Source organism: Vicia villosa, linkage group LG5 (assembly GCF_029867415.1).
Source record: "Vicia villosa cultivar HV-30 ecotype Madison, WI linkage group LG5, Vvil1.0, whole genome shotgun sequence".
Classification (NCBI taxonomy): domain Eukaryota; kingdom Viridiplantae; phylum Streptophyta; class Magnoliopsida; order Fabales; family Fabaceae; genus Vicia; species Vicia villosa.
Window position 1 is genome coordinate 173,438,325 of NC_081184.1, and position 16,581 is coordinate 173,454,905.

The window sequence follows — 16,581 nt, forward strand, 5'->3', positions numbered from 1 at the left end:
TATCTTCCTAAGTAGTGTTTGGATTGATTGACCAAGGAGTATGATGTTCACGCTTTGTTGGAACTAAGTGCATGTCGAATCTTTTTTTAGTGTACAGTTGCGAATGTGCGGTTTGAGAATGGAGTTGCAAGTTAATGCAAATCAGATTGATAGTTTTGAAATTGACTTTTTCGAAGGTGTATTGTGTAGTTTATCACTTGTATAGTTGTAATAGAAGTTAGATGCTTGGGGAGCTGACCTTGTGAGTCATACCCAGTGTGAGTAAGTATTAGGTGTATTGCTTTTATGACTATTGAGAGTCATAAGGAATGAAGCTGGAAGAAACTTACTGAGCGACAATCTCGAGGAGATCGGTTGGTATCCCGCTAAGTGTCGATGAAGTATAAGTAGATAGTCATAGTATGACATTTAGACAGTTCACTCAGATATGTGGCCTCGGATGTAGACCTCCATGAGAGTGGTACCTGATGTATACAATGCTACCCTACCCAGTCGACAATACTTTCGAGTTATCATCCAAGGTAAAAATGGGAATGAAGTATTCATGAAGTTAAGTGTGTAACTTGTATTGTATATCCGTAAGAACACGAACTAAGGTTTCCATAAGATGAAGCAGGACAATCGAAGTGAATAATTATGGTTAGAAAGTGTGATGTCATCTCTAAATGTGTGACCGAGTTGTGTGACTCTACGAGTAGCCTAAGGAACTCACATTTATATCCTTAATAGTTAAAATTATACATAAGTGTTTCCTTGTTGACGACTCGAAATCCCTTAAAGTTATTATTTCGTCAGTTGGTTAGAATCCCTTGTCAGCAGAATCCGTGAGTGGGGAAGAACTCTATGAAGGACATAAAATGTATTATATCAACATGAACTGGATATTGTCAGACTAATTTAGATTAATCACAACCAGCACTGGATAATTCTAAATGTTGTACACTCTTATGGTCCCGGTTGTGTAACTCTTACATATCTATCTTTGGCAGGTGTTAGTCTTATTCTCAACCTTTGTGTGTCAGCAAGAAAGTTATTCTACCAGTGGATGTCAGTAAAGTTCTGGTACTATTTGAAGAAGTAGGTTCTCATAGGAAAATACAAATTTTCTATGAAGGCCCATAAGCTAATCAGTAGTACATGTGAATCCCATGTGTATCTTAGTGTTCAAGTCAGAACTGAACAATAGATAGTGATGAATGGAATAGCACAGTACAATTTCATGGAGGATCGGGAAGATAACTGCCTATAATAATGAAAGGAAGATAATCATGTATCAAGTGTATGATATCTTGTTGGAGTAGTGTGTCGCAATTGGGGCATCAAGCGTGTGTCCGTGTAGTACGTGGTATCAGGTTAAGTGAAGTTAATAGGAATATCAATATGGGGATTATAGAACTTATATCAATTGTTGAAGAATTTACAAGAGAAGAGCCATCAGTGTTTGTGTGTAGTTATGGAAGTAGTAAATTATATCACGAAGTTTTGATTGTGTGGCTATCTAGTCAGAATAAGGTGCAATGTTTATGGGTTTCGGTTAACTCAGTGCAAGAAAGGGAAGTCGCATACTCCAGAAAGCTTCGTGACCAAGCAGTTCAAAACGACATATCAAATGAGTTAAGTGGGAAGAAGGGTTATACGTTAATCAATGATTTGAATTAAAGATGTGGTCAAATCAATAAATTTTGAGAAGTCGTGAAAGAAGGAAGTTTAACAGTGAAGAAAATTTGGAAGATTAAGTGTGTCAGAAGATTGAACCCAAGCTATAGTCAAGTGTTGACCGAAGTCGGTGATGCAATAAGTGTTCCTTTCTTTATTTAGAAGAAATTCAAGGACGAATTTTAATTTAAAAGGGAGAATGTAATATCACATACCATATTAAATGCTTTAATTGTTGTCATTTGTTGTTAGTTGGGACAGATAAAGTAATTAGTAAACTTATAGGAAATTAAGTTTTATTCAATATGATAGATCTATGCTAATTGGTGGAAGAAAGGGACATTTTGGCAACGTAAAGAATGATATATGTATATATATATATATATATATATATATATATATATATATATATATATATATATATATATATATATATATATATTGTGTATGTGTGCGCGCGCGGTGGGATTACTAGCCTTAGATTTACGTAGTAACAATTAGATATCGGTATATCGATTCTCAGTCCCTTGGGATTCGATAATCTTTAAAGCTACGTGATAAGACTGTGCACTTGCAGTCAGATTCATTAGACATACTAAGTCATACGCGATCAATTACGAATTTTGGTCTTGTTGTCAATGATCGAATTAGTCGTGAAGTTTCGTCTCATCTTGACCTTGAAAAAGCTTTAGAAGCTTATAGATATGTTAGTCGTCCTTGTTCTACTCACATTACGAAGGTTTGTTATTCAATTTGAACCATTGTAATTATTGTTTTTAGATTCAACTATATTTTCCATATGACTCTAGTTTCTACTATGTTTGATGAAATATTGGAAGTTGGGAAGATATTTAGGAATATGAAGTGAATATGGTTTGGCTACAACTCCATGAACAAATAAATCAAATTTCTCACTTTGAATTTTGTTCCTCCGAAAAAGACTGAGTTTCTAATGTTGGACCATATGTTACAACATCCAGTTCGACTTGTGTATCCTTAAAACAAAGGCAACAAGAGCTCGTCATAGAGATGCCATTATTATGGAAGATATGGTCATATAAGGCCATACTGCTATAGGCTGTATGAATATCCTCAACCTTATAATCAACCAAGGCTCAATAGAAAAAACAAGCGAGAACATTCAAGCAAGGAAATTGTGGAAACTCCGAGAAACTGTCACAAGTCTTATAACTCATACATCTCTTAGAGTTTCCTCAAGAGAAGATTGATATTTTGATATTGGATGTTTCAGGCACATGACTAGTAAAGAGATTTACTTAGAAGAGTTAAGTTCGTACTCCAATAGTCATGTTACCTTTGGGAGAGAGCAAGAGAAAAAATCAAGCGTATAAGCAAACTAGTTTATCCAGGTCTTGGTATCCTTGCTAATGTGTTGCTGGTAGAAGGATTAACTACAAACTTGATCATTATAAGTTAACTATGTGATCAAAGTCTAAATGCAAGCTTTAACAAATCAAAATGCATTGTTTCCATCAAAGGTGAAGAAGTGTTAGTGAAAGGATCAAGATCCAAAGACCATTGTTATATGTGGGAATCTCGAAACAAATGCCAACCCTCAACATTTTTGATTATACAAGGTAGAAGAAATCAAGCTATGACACAAAAAAATTTGTCATCTCAACCTCAAGAGTATGAAAAAGATCATCTCTGAAGTTGCTATCAAAATGCCGAAACTTATGATTGAATAAGGCAAAATATGTGGAGAGTGTCAAATAGGCAAGCAAACCAAGATGTCCCACTGAAAGCTCCAACATCTTACCACCTCAAAAGTTATGGAATTACTTCACATGGACCTAATGGAACCAATGCAAATGGAAGGCCTGGGTAGAAAGATATATGTTTTTGTGTGTGTAGATGGATTTTCAAGGTACACCCGGACAAACTTTATTAAATAAAATCTTACGCTTTTTATATTTTAAAGAGTTATGCACTTGTCTTCCAAGATAAAAAAGGAAGTGAGATAATTAAAATAAAGAGTGACTATGGTAAAGAATTTGAGAACTCCAAGTTCTCTGAGTTTTATTCCTCTTAAGGGATAAGTCATAAATTCTCAACACCTATCACACCTTAGTAGAATGGAGTGGTTGGACACAAAATCATAACCTTGCAAGAGTTAGCTAGAGTCATGTTGCACGCAAGAATCCACCTTCTTACTTTTGGGCTAAAGCTATGAATCGTGTGTCCGCAAGATCTGAAACCAAAGCGGTTAAGTATAAGCTTTAGAAAGGGAGAAAACCCAATGTCAAGTACTTTCATGTCTTTGGTAGCAAGTGCTAGATATTAGTAGACCGTGAACAAAGGAGAAAGATGAATTATAAGAGTGATGAAGGAATATTTGTAGGTTACTCCACCAATAGCAGAGCATATGTGATATATAACAAACATATGAAGGCAATGATTGAATAAATAATTGTTATCATAAATTATATTCTCGGAGATAAGAAAGATCTTGAAGATGATGTTTTCCCTCAACAGATCGATGTCCCATCAGATGTCCAACCAAGGAGTTTGACATTATTTTTGAAAACATAAACGTTGAAAATCCTCAAACTAGCAAGGGACCATCTATAAGAATTCAAAAAGATCATCCTATTGAAAATATTATAGGAAATCTGAATGAAGGAGTCACCACCATATTTAGAGATATGATTGTCAAATCTTGTTTCATTTCCAAGATTAAACCTAAAAACATCAAGGAAGCCTTGATTGATGAATTCTGAATAAATGCTATGCAAGAGTGCAAGAGGAACCATCTCAATGTAAAAGAAGCAAAGTTTGGGAGTTAGTTTCAAGATGTGAATGTTATTGGTACCAAATAAATTTACAAAAATTAATATAATGAAAATGGTAACGTAACTAGAAACAAGACATGTTTAGTTGATTAAGGGTACACTCTATTTGTGAAGAATGATAGAGGAAAGCTCGTGATAGCCTAAATTTATGTTGATAACATTGTCGCTGGAGGAATGCCAGACAAGAGGGTGGAACGATTTGTCAAACAGATGCAGTCAAAAATTGAAACGAGTCTTATAGAAAAATTCACCCACTTTCTTGGCATACTAGTAAAACAAATAGAAGACACCATCTTTATCTCTCAAAGCAAGTATGCAAAAAGTATAATGAAAAAGTTTGATCTTGAAAAGACAAGTCATGACTCATAAGAGAACACCTATTGTAACACATGTGAAACTAACCAAAGATGATAATAATGTTGATGCTGATCAAAGTCTTTATAGAAGCATGATAGAGAGTCTTATGTATAATGAGAGGTTTTGTTCTAATTTGCTCATATGTTGAATAATGGTTCTAATATGTTAGATAAAATCTTGAAAGTTGAGAAGATATTTAGGAATATGAAGGAAATATGGTTTGACTACAACTCTATGAAAAAAGAAATCAAAGTTTTTATTAAGAAGTTTCCCCTCTGAAAAGAAGACCAATTTTCTAATGTTGAACTATATGTCATAACATCCGATTCGACATGTATATATTTTCAAAACAAAAGCAACAAAAACTCTTCACAAAGATGTCACATGATCGTATAATACCCCACCAATAAATAAATAAAAACATTTTTTTACTAAATAAACATTAATAGTACCATATTTTATTTTTACCTTTCTAACCAATAGAGAATAGAGATAGAAAAATTAGTACTAGTACAAGTGAATCCAATCTAGCAATCTCAATTCTCTAAGCCATTATTTTCTGCTTTGACTGAAATCTCACGCTATTATTTCAAACATAAATTTGAATAACAATTTTTTTATTATTATTATTTTACTTTTTAGTACTTGTTAATTTCGATAACCAGAAATTTTGCCCGCCACTCTCAAATTACGAAACCCACCTCAAAACCCTACTTCGCCGTTCACTCTCTCTCTCTCTCTCTCTCTCCTCTCTCTTTCTCTCTCTAGATTTGTCCTCTTCTTGTTTCAATTCTATTCTTCATCTTCTCCGGTCGGCGGTGGAATGTCGTGGGAAGACGAGGTTGTGATTCGCGATGTCACCAATGCCGGTCTTGTTGTCAGTGATCGAATTGGCCGTGAAGTTTCGTCTCAGCTCGACCTAGAAGAAGCTCTGGAAGCTTCCAGATATGCTAGCCATCCGTATTCTACTCATCCACGAGAGGTTTTGTTCTTCAATTTGAACCATTGGAATTGTTGTTTTTAGATTCATGTGTTTTTAGCTTCATTCTGCTATTTGTTAGTGTAGAATTGTGTAAGGAACATTCGCTTTTTTCATGAGAAATGAGTAGAGGTAATTTGGGTACATTACTGGGGAGAATGATAAACTAGTATTGTTATGTATTCCAGGTTAAATAGGGTGTGTTAGGTTATGTGGTGACCAAAAATGATTTTAGGGAATTGATTATGGCCAAAAGTGAGTTATAGGAAAGAGTGATTTAAGAGTGATTTTTTGTTTGGGATATATTCATTTTAAAAAAATTGAGTGAAAAAAATTAATTATTGAATAAAAAACTTCATTTTCTATATTCAATTGCAAAATTGATTATGATTAAAAGTGAGTTGAAGGAAAAAGGGATTTATGTTTGAATACATTTCAAATTATGATTAATTTTAGAGGCAAATGTGTGATAGTGCTTCAGTTTTACACTTTTTCTCTGTCTGATTGCATATTGTTGTTGTTTCAGTGGCCTCCTTTAGTTGAGGTAGCGAATACATGGGAGTTGCCTCCCGTTCTTATTGAAAGGTACAGAGCAGCCGGCGGGGAAGGGACTGCTTTTTGTGGAATATTTCCAGAAATACGTAGGGCATGGGCTTCTGTGGACAACACCTTGTTTCTTTGGCGTTTTGATAAGTGGTAAGTATTGTGATGATGTGTTTTAAAGGCCGAGGCTGGACACGCCCCCTTCACACTCTTGAATCAACACCTTGCATTTTTGTTGTGACTATAGAACCCCATAACTGTTTCTTAAATTCTTATTTGGGTGTTTCTAGTTGGTCCGCTATAATGGTTTAAGAGCTATTAGTTTGAGTAGTTGTTGTATGGATGTTGATAAGGAAATTTTACTAAGCATTTAGTTTAGTAAAAAAGTTTAACCCTAAAAATATTTGAACATAAAAGTAAAATTTATTTGAGTTTTAACTTCTGATTGTTTAACTTCTAATTCTGTTTTATAATTATTTTGGCTTTTTGATCAATAATGTATATAATTTGATTTGATGGAGGAATGTTTTAGGTGGCTAAAAGTTGTTTTCACTGTTGTACTTCAGTGGAACCAATATTTTAAATGGGCTGTGGTACTTCTAATCTAACATTACTGCTTCCTTAGGGATGGCCAGTGTCCTGAATATAGCAAGGAGGAACAAGCTATTTGTGCTGTCAGTCTTGCAAAATCAAAACCTGGTGTTTTCGTCGAAGCTATCCAATATCTTTTAATCTTAGCAACCCCAGTTGAGGTATTGTCCATTTATATTTTAATACTCTTCCAAGGGCTTCTGTACTAAAATATTGTGCTTCTGAAGTTGTTCTTTGTGTTATGCTGTTAATTGGTTATTTTGTACGTGAGCAACATCATTTGTGTTAGTTTGTATTGGGAAATAAAGTCTCACATCAAAAAAAGAAAAGACAAAAAAATAATTTATAGAATGCGACACCCCTTACCTTACAAGCCAATTTTGTAAGGGCTAATTAATCGTAATATGGTGTCAGATCGTATTGGTTAGGGCCATCCACCATATTATCCTCGCATCAAGCCTAATGTGTTGGGTGTTAGGGATGTATTGGGAAAAACCTTCTCACATTGGAAATAGTTAGGGTCTGGAAATAATTGATAGAGTGGTATCCCTCAACTTACTAGCCGGTTTATTATGGATGACTTGGATTCAATATACAAATCTAATAGTTTGCCACTTCTATTAGCTCTTCTTTTGAATTGAATATTGTTCCTTTCATCTCTTGAAGTGCTATATGTTCTTGCTTCTGGAATCTCATAATTGAATTCCATCTGCAGTGTTGTATTAAAATGAATGATGGGTAGTATAAAGTCAACCGTTAATTAAACAAATGTTACAATGTACACTGGTTATACTAGACAAAATAAAATTAATGGAAAATTTGGTGTATTCCCTTATAATGGAGAAAGTAGAGATGTAGAATCTCTCCTTAGATGGCTTGGATGCATGAAGAAGACATGTAGAATCACTTGTAAAAAGAGTAGACAGATGTAGAATAGTCCAAAATTAGAAGTAGAGGGGAGATCAATGAAATGTATAGACCAAACTAGTTAGAGAAATTTAATGATAATTAATCTTTTTGGACCAATTACATGATAGGGTTTTATGACTTGAATCGCTTCATGTAGCTGACTCCACCTAGTGATAAAAGGCCTTATTGTTTGTTGTCTGAACTGTTGATAGGTCATATTAATCTATCAACCTGTTTTTATGTGGTTCTCTTTGTGGTTGAATAGCACTTTGGTTGGAATTAAGCTAAGGAAGGATAGCTACTTTCCCTAAAGTTTTCCAATAGCAGTGATAAATATCACAAGTAGTTTGGTTAGTCTTCTTTTGGACATATTCTTGCCCTCATTATTGTTTCAGTACACGGTTTTGTGTTAAAAGATTAGATATAATTATGGCTCTATTGTGGGGTCATTTTAAGTACAGGAGATTGATACCTGGTTGTTTTTACACGTTAATAGCATAGATACCAAGTGCACTTTAGAAAGGGAGGATGATTTAGCCCATGTTAAGGTTATTATTTTCTCTACAGAATTATTCAAGCATGACTGCGGCATATAAATGGTTTACTGTCTTTTCCTTTAAATGAATCAAGATATTGAAGGAAATAGTTAGGATTATGATAAATTTTCCAGAAGATAAATAGAGTACATAAACTAGGTTCTGTCTATTATGGACCCCTACAAAGTAGTCCAATTTTGTAAATTTTATTAAAATACATCTCTCTCCCCCTTTTTTTATTACTAAAAGTGATAAGTGGTCACCTTTATTCTCCTTGAAACCCTTTTTGGGATGTCCATAATAGACAAATCCCATAAAAATAATATTATTGTTAAGTAATGTGGTTGGGTCTAACTGATCCCTACAATACTGGCTTGTAGGGTGAGGATTACCCCCCACTTATAAGGACATGTTCATGCCATATATTGTCCGATGTGAGACTCCTAACACACCCCTCACGCCTAGGACTGGACATCTGGAGATTCTGGACGATGTGGGGCTCTTAATAATTATAAACTTAACAAGGTCTTTGAGTCTTGTTTATGTCCTTTAGAGAATCTCCCAAAATAGAAAATCCAACAGCATACTGGTATTTTTCTGTAGTTAAAAATAATTATTTCCCAAGATTTTAATACTTTTGTGTGGTGATTTTGTTAGTTGTTCACTACACGCTGCTATAGGATTTCTATAATAACATGTTATGAGATCCTTTTATCCATCAGTTAAAGAGTAACAAGTTTTCTATGAACCAGTGCAGTATGTTCTTTTCAGACTTCCATGTGGGGACAGTATTGTTTCTTACCCAATTCTTTTTCTCAGTTAATTTTAGTTGGAGTGTGCTGCTCTGGAGGAGCAGATGGCTCAGATCCATTTGCAGAAGTTTCGTTACAGCCATTGCCAGATTATACAGTATCATCTGACGGGGTTACGATGACATGTGTAGCATGTACTGACAAGGGCCGCATTTTCTTTGCTGGCCGTGATGGCCACATATACGAGCTTCTTTATTCAACTGGCTCAGGATGGCAAAAGCGCTGCAGAAAAGTATGTGTCACCGCTGGTCTAGGAAGTGTAATTTCAAGGTACTTGCTTTTTTATTATTTGTGGTATAATATTACTATCTGCAATACTCATTTTGATTTTTATAATATTAGAATTCTATGTTTATTTTGTAAATGATATCTAAGTGCGTGCGTGCACACGTGCACACACATATTCATATACTCACCTCAATTTCGCATATAAGTGTTGATTTGTTAATTCCTTAGTAACCTGTCTTAGCTGTTATTTGCAGATGGGTCATACCAAATGTATTCAATTTTGGAGCTGTTGACCCTGTTGTTGAAATGGTTTTTGACAATGAGCGACAGATATTGTATGCTAGAACTGAAGAGATGAAAATTCAGGTTTATGTTCTTGGACCAATTGGTGATGGACCATTAAAAAAAGTGGCTGAAGAAAGGAATCTTGTCAATCAGAAAGATGCACATCATGGAAGCAGACAATCAAGTGGATCAAGAGCATCAAGTCGATCACCAAAGCCATCTATTGTTAGTATTTCACCCTTATCTACACTTGAATCCAAATGGCTACATCTTGTTGCTGTTTTATCAGATGGCAGAAGGATGTACCTATCCACCTCTCCAACTAGCGGAAGCCTGAACGGATTCAACACCAACCATCACAAACCTAGCTGTTTAAAGGTTGTAACAACAAGGCCTGCTCCTCCTTGGGGTGTTAGTGGCGGCCTCACATTTGGAACTATGGCTCTTGCTGGTAGACCACAAAATGAGGATCTCTCACTGAAAGTTGAGGCAGCCTATTATTCTGCGGGAACTCTTATTCTTTCTGATGCCTCACCTCCTACTATGCCTTCACTCCTTGTTTTAAACAAGGATTCGAGCACACAGTCATCACCATCGGGTAATCTAGGGACAGGTACGAGGAATTCCCGGGCACTACGGGAATCCGTATCTTCTTTACCAGTTGAAGGTCGAATGCTTTCTGTGGCCGATGTTTTACCTCTACCAGATACTTTAGCTACTGTGCAGTCTCTATATTCAGAAATTGAGTTTGGTGTTTTTGAAAGCTCAATGGAATCGTGTGAAAGGGTGTCGGGCAAACTGTGGGCAAGGGGGGACCTCTCAACCCAACATATATTGCCAAGGAGGAGGATTGTCATCTTCAGCACCATGGGCATGATGGAAATTGTTTTTAACAGGCCACTAGACATTTTAAGGCGGCTATTAGAGTCCAACTTTCCGAGATCAGTTTTAGAAGATTTCTTCAATCGATTTAGTGCCGGGGAGGCAGCTGCAATGTGTCTAATGCTAGCTGCGAGGATAGTGCATTCTGAAAATTTTATCAGCAATGTTATTGCTGAGAAGGCAGCTGAAGCTTTTGAGGACCCAAGACTTGTTGGCATGCCACAACTTGAAGGCAGTAATGCATTATCAAACACAAGAACTGGTGGTGGTGGATTTAGCATGGGTCAGGTTGTTCAGGAGGCTGAGCCTGTTTTTTCAGGTGCACATGAAGGGCTCTGTTTGTGTTCATCTAGATTACTCTTTCCTCTATGGGAACTACCTGTAATGGTTATAAAAGGAAGTGCAGGTGCTTCAGGCACTTCATTTGAAAACGGAGTAGTTGTATGCAGACTATCCATTGGGGCTATGCAAGTCCTTGAACACAAACTTCGATCTTTAGAGAAATTCTTAAGATCTAGAAGGAACCAGAGGAGGGGACTTTATGGCTGTGTAGCAGGTTTAGGAGATGTTAGTGGTTCCATTCTGTATGGCAGTGGTTCTGCATTGGGTGCTGGTGACCGAAGTATGGTAAGAAACTTGTTTGGTGCCTATTCCAGAAATATGGAATCCAATGGTGGTGGAGCCACAAATAAAAGGCAAAGGTTACCATATAGTCCTGCAGAATTAGCAGCCATGGAGGTGGGTCTATATTGTTAAATGTCCGCACTGGTGTTGTTTTTAAAGCTATTAGTTTAGTTTCTCACTTCTGTTTGCTGTGCCACAGGTGAGAGCAATGGAGTGCATTAGGCAGCTGCTCCTTAGGTCCGGTGAAGCTCTCTTTTTGCTTCAACTCCTCTCTCAGCATCACGTCACTCGCCTGGTTCAAGGATTTGATGCTAACCTTCAACAAGCCTTAGTTCAGTTAACATTTCATCAACTTGTTTGTTCCGAGGATGGCGACCGTCTTGCTACAAGGCTTATATCTGCTCTAATGGAGGTAAATATTATTTAGTCAATCCTTAAAAGGAATTTTATTTACAAAAGTTTACACATCAATGTAAATTCTTTTCTTGAATTAACTTTAGGAACTTATATGATAAGTTTTCATAACTATATTGCTTTGCTCCAGTATTACACTGGTACAGATGGCAGGGGAACTGTAGATGACATTAGTAAGAGATTAAGAGAGGGTTGTCCAAGCTACTACAAGGAGTCCGATTACAAATTCTTCTTAGCCGTGGAAGCCCTGGAGAGAGCTGCTGTGACTATAGATGATGAAGAAAAGGAGACTCTTGCTCGTGAGGCATTGAATTCCTTAAGCAAAGTTCCAGAGTCTGCGGACTTACGCACTGTTTGCAAACGTTTTGAGGATTTAAGGTTTATATTTTCTTTCATAGCCTTTTTCCATTTCCATGTCATGTATCATCATTTGTTTCCATAGCCTATGATTAGCCAGCATGCCTTCAATCTCAATGTCAAGTACACTTTCCAATTGCAGGTTTTACGAAGCTGTTGTGTCCTTACCTCTTCAAAAGGCACAGGCTATCGACCCCGCAGGTGATGCTTATAATGATGAAATTGATGCAACAGTCAGAGAACAAGCACTTGCTCAGCGCGAGCAGTGTTATGAGATAATTATCAGCGCTTTGCGCTCACTTAAAGGTGACAGTGACACCTTGCGGAAGGAATTTAGCTCTCCGGTTAGATCTGCTTCACAATCTGCGCTTGATCCAGCCTCTCGGAAAAAGTATATAAGCCAAATTGTTCAGCTGGGTGTCCAATCACCTGACAGAATTTTCCATGAGTATCTTTACCAGGCTATGATTGATTTAGGTCTTGAGAATGAACTGTTAGAGTATGGAGGCCCTGACCTGTTGTCATTTTTACAAAGTGCTGGTCGTAAACCCATACACGAGGTTGCTTATTATCCTTTTCTGTCCAATAATTTGTTATTGGCCTAACGTTCACTTGGTCAAAAGCATAAATATTGTGTATTTGATTTAGTTGTATACATTTTGCATGCAGAAACAACGCACTATCCATACTTTTCCCAACATTTCTTAGAAAAACTGTATCTTGCTAATTATTTTCACGATCTTCTTTTGTTTTCCCTATCTGCTAGGTTCGTGCAGTGACTGCAACAACTTCTCCAATGGGCCAATCAGGAGCACCTATGTCCTCTAATCAAGTCAAGTACTATGAACTTTTGGCACGTTATTATGTCTTGAAGCGACAACATATGCTTGCTGCTCATGCATTGCTAAGACTAGCTGGAAGACCTTCAACCGACGGAGTTCCTGCTCTTGAACAAAGGTCAATCAGTTCCTCATTCCTTGTCATTCCTTTTGTATTAATTTGGAAACTTCTGGATTTCTGAAGAGTTTGTTGCTTGATTGCTGCAAAACTCATCGGGATAGATCACATTAGTGAATACTGTCACCATAATTGGATCTCATCTTTTGAATGTGAATTCAGTTTATGATGGCAAGCTGAGCTTTTTGCCAAATAATGAATGACATCATGCATAAAACTGTTAAGCTCCCATATTGGCCAGGTACTATATGGTCAAAGTGTTCCTTATAATGACTTTAGAACACTCCTCCCCCTTGAATTAGCTTTAGCGGATGAGTTAGTGTGCTCTCAATTATAATGAAAAATGGATGTATATCTTGAAATATATTTACTGAAGAAAAAGAGAACCTTGAAGTCTTTTATTTCAAGAAAAGAAATCTTATTTCAATCATGTTAATCAGGGTTGAGCTGGAGTTTTTTCGCCACTTATATTCTAGATGGATTTATGTGCTGTTATTTCATCAACACTCATAAAAGATGCTAAAGCTGACACTTGACCTAGCCGTATAAAGCATTGAAATTGATTCCTGAATCCTTATGCACTCTTAGTTTTCAAATGAGCATTGCTTGTTAAGTGTTATGTGTTTTTGATAACATAAATGCATTGACAAGTATAAGCCTGTACTTGTTCTAGTGCCAAATTCTGCATTTCACACGCCTTTCATTGATACCCCTTTCCACCTAAAGTCCTCTACAGGGTTCTCTAGAATTTCAGATCGCCTGAATGGTTTCAGTTTGCTTGCATGGACTTGTTCTCATAGTTTTTTGCTTTGTATTATTTAGGTGTCAATACCTAAGCAATGCAGTTCTACAGGCAAAGAATGCAACTAATAGTGATATGTTGGTTAGTTCTACTCGAAGTTCCAGCGACACTGGATTACTAGATATGATAGAAGGGAAGCTTGCTGTTCTTCGGTTTCAGATAAAAATAAAAGACGAACTAGAGGCTATGGCTTCCAGTTCTGAGGTTTTACAGAGTACATCCAATTCTGTTGAAAATGGTATTGTCCCTGAGGCCAGTTCAACTGTTGATGCCAATGCAACACGGGAGAAAGCCAAGGAGTTATCATCAGATTTGAAGAGCATAACACAGTTATATAATGAATATGCCGTTCCGTTTAAGCTATGGGAGGTACTTCTTCTCTTTCTGGCTGTGTGTGTAGATTTGTGCAACTTCAGATATTTTTCATCTGGTTGCTCACATTGTTTGATAATGAACAATTATTAGGTGTCCTTCAGAGTCTTTTGAGCTTTAGCATCTAGAATTATTCTGAGCTATTTACTTCCATGTATTGTTTAGTTGATGGAAAGAATAGATGTATTGTCTGGTTAGTTTTTTGAGAGCGAAAAACAAAAATTTGCGGTCGCCACTCTCATCATAAATTTGCTACACTTATTTCCTCCTCTGTCAAATCCTTTACCTTTTTTCTTTTTTGTGACATGATTTACCTTTTCTGTTGGGTCAAACCAAGTGAAGCATTTCGGATTGTGCTGTATCTGCCACGATTCTGCTTGGCCGTTCTTGGTTATGTATTATTCTTGTTGATAACACAAAATGAAGTTCTGAAACTTATCCAATCTCGTGTTAACATTCTTCATTTCCTATTTTTCTTTCAGACATGCCTGGAGATGCTGTACTTTGCCAATTATTCGGGTGATAGTGACAGCAGCATTGTCCGAGAGACATGGGCTAGACTTATAGATCAAGCTATTTCAAGAGGCGGCATTGCTGAAGCTTGCTCAGTGCTTAAGAGAGTTGGACCCCGACTGTATCCCGGTGATGGTACTGTTTTACAGCTTGACATTATATGTCTTCACCTGGAGAAGGCTGGACTGGTATATTCTCAATTTTGCTGACAATTTATATTCTCAGTTGTTGCTGCTTTATAATTTTAATATATGTTATACTTCATGAATTCATGTCTTTTTGTAGGAGAGATTAAATTCAGGGGTTGAATCCGTTGGAGATGAAGATGTTGCGAGAGCGCTTGTTTCTGCGTGTAAGGGTGCAGCAGAACCTGTCTTGAACGCATATGATCAATTGTTATCAAATGGGGCGATTTTGCCATCCCCAAATCTTAGATTACGGATGTTGAGATCAGTTCTAGTGGTACTTCGTGAGTGGGCTATGTCTATATATTCACACAGGATGGGTACAGGTGCCACTGGTTCTTCCATAATATTAGGTGGTGGATTCTCATTGGAACGTACAGTTGCTAGCCAAGGAATTCGGGACAAGATCACAAGTGTGGCAAACAGGTTAACCTCCTTATACTTTTATGTATATTCACATTGTTTTATATTTTCAAAAGTTTGCATAAGAAATAACAAAAACAAATGTTCTCATTTTCCATTGTTTACTTTTAGACCAATGTACTTAAGTGTTACTCTGATTGACTTTTTTTTACTTACAGGTATATGACTGAAGTACGGAGGTTAGCCCTTCCACAGAGCCAAACAGAAGTGGTTTACCGCGGCTTCAAAGAACTCGAAGAGTCGCTCATAAGTCCTAATTCATATGGTCGATTTTGATCTTTGTTGCAATGTAATATGTTGTATCAATTGCTCTTGTGAAATAATACATATTATTTGAAATAAGATTCAAATGTTCCATATTGGAAGTGATTTTTCTTTTTCTTTCATTTTTGACCCAATCTTCCAAAATCAATCTTGTGTAATCCATTAAGAATATCATCATATCATATCTTGAGGTATATAATATTCTGCCTCTCTACCTCCATGGACGTGTCAACCAAGCTGTCATTCGAGCTTAATTCTGTCTGATGTTTTCTACAGCCGTGAGAGTTGATATCAAGTCACACAGCATTGTATCAAATCATAGTAGTTAACTATGCATGTTGCCTTTAGACTTTATTTATACCTCCAAAATCAAACTTGTATCAAATCATAGCTTTATTTTCACTTTAATTTTGAATAATGTTCTGACAATTTTAAACGTCAGTATACAGCCATGTTCAAATTGTTAGTGTTCTAAAGGTATGTGACAAATAGTAAGTTCTATGGTAATAATATGAATAAATTTTCAAAAAATGTGACAAATTAACAGAATATATACCAATAATATAAAGCCAAAATCTTATATTGGTGTAGTCAAATTTTTACTCATTAGACCTTTTTTCACATTTTACTTTAATTATTAAGTAACTTTCCGTTGAATAACTATAATAATTTTCATGATCTCTCACCATAAGCAAAAATAACTCTATTTAGCCAACTAACAATAACTTTCACAAAGTTGTTAATTTCTACTATTGCATTTCACTAACTACTATTCATCATGGGTTCCGGATGGATTTTCGTTTAAATTTTTGAAGAAGGGTTGAGATTTAGACATTTAGTTAAGGATGATGTATTCTTGTTTGTGTATGATTTTTATGAAAAGGCTAAATTTACAAAGGGCTGCACTACTTCTACTTCGTTTCTCACTTTAATATCTAAAGTCATTAATCTTCAACCGCTTTTCGAGTATAGGCCTATTTGTTTGGTAGGTTGTTTTTATAAAATTTTGACAAAATTGTTGGCTTCGAGATTGAAGAGATTGATCGGTAAACTGATCTCTAAGAAACAATTGACTTTTG

At 36.2% G+C, this 16,581-nt stretch overlaps 1 protein-coding gene across 1 annotated transcript; it reads left to right on the plus strand.

Moving 5' to 3' along the window:
• Positions 1-5,420: 5,420 nt before the first annotated feature.
• Positions 5,421-15,716, plus strand: LOC131604032 (nuclear pore complex protein NUP155-like). Its single transcript, XM_058876521.1, has 13 exons — positions 5,421-5,808; positions 6,332-6,501; positions 6,974-7,100; positions 9,204-9,466; positions 9,679-11,329; positions 11,415-11,627; positions 11,760-12,007; positions 12,129-12,546; positions 12,753-12,943; positions 13,766-14,114; positions 14,600-14,818; positions 14,916-15,241; positions 15,397-15,716. The coding sequence occupies exons 1-13, from the start codon at positions 5,650-5,652 to the stop codon at positions 15,512-15,514; spliced, it is 4,452 nt and encodes a 1,483-aa protein (XP_058732504.1). The 5' UTR covers positions 5,421-5,649; the 3' UTR covers positions 15,515-15,716.
• Positions 15,717-16,581: the final 865 nt, after the last annotated feature.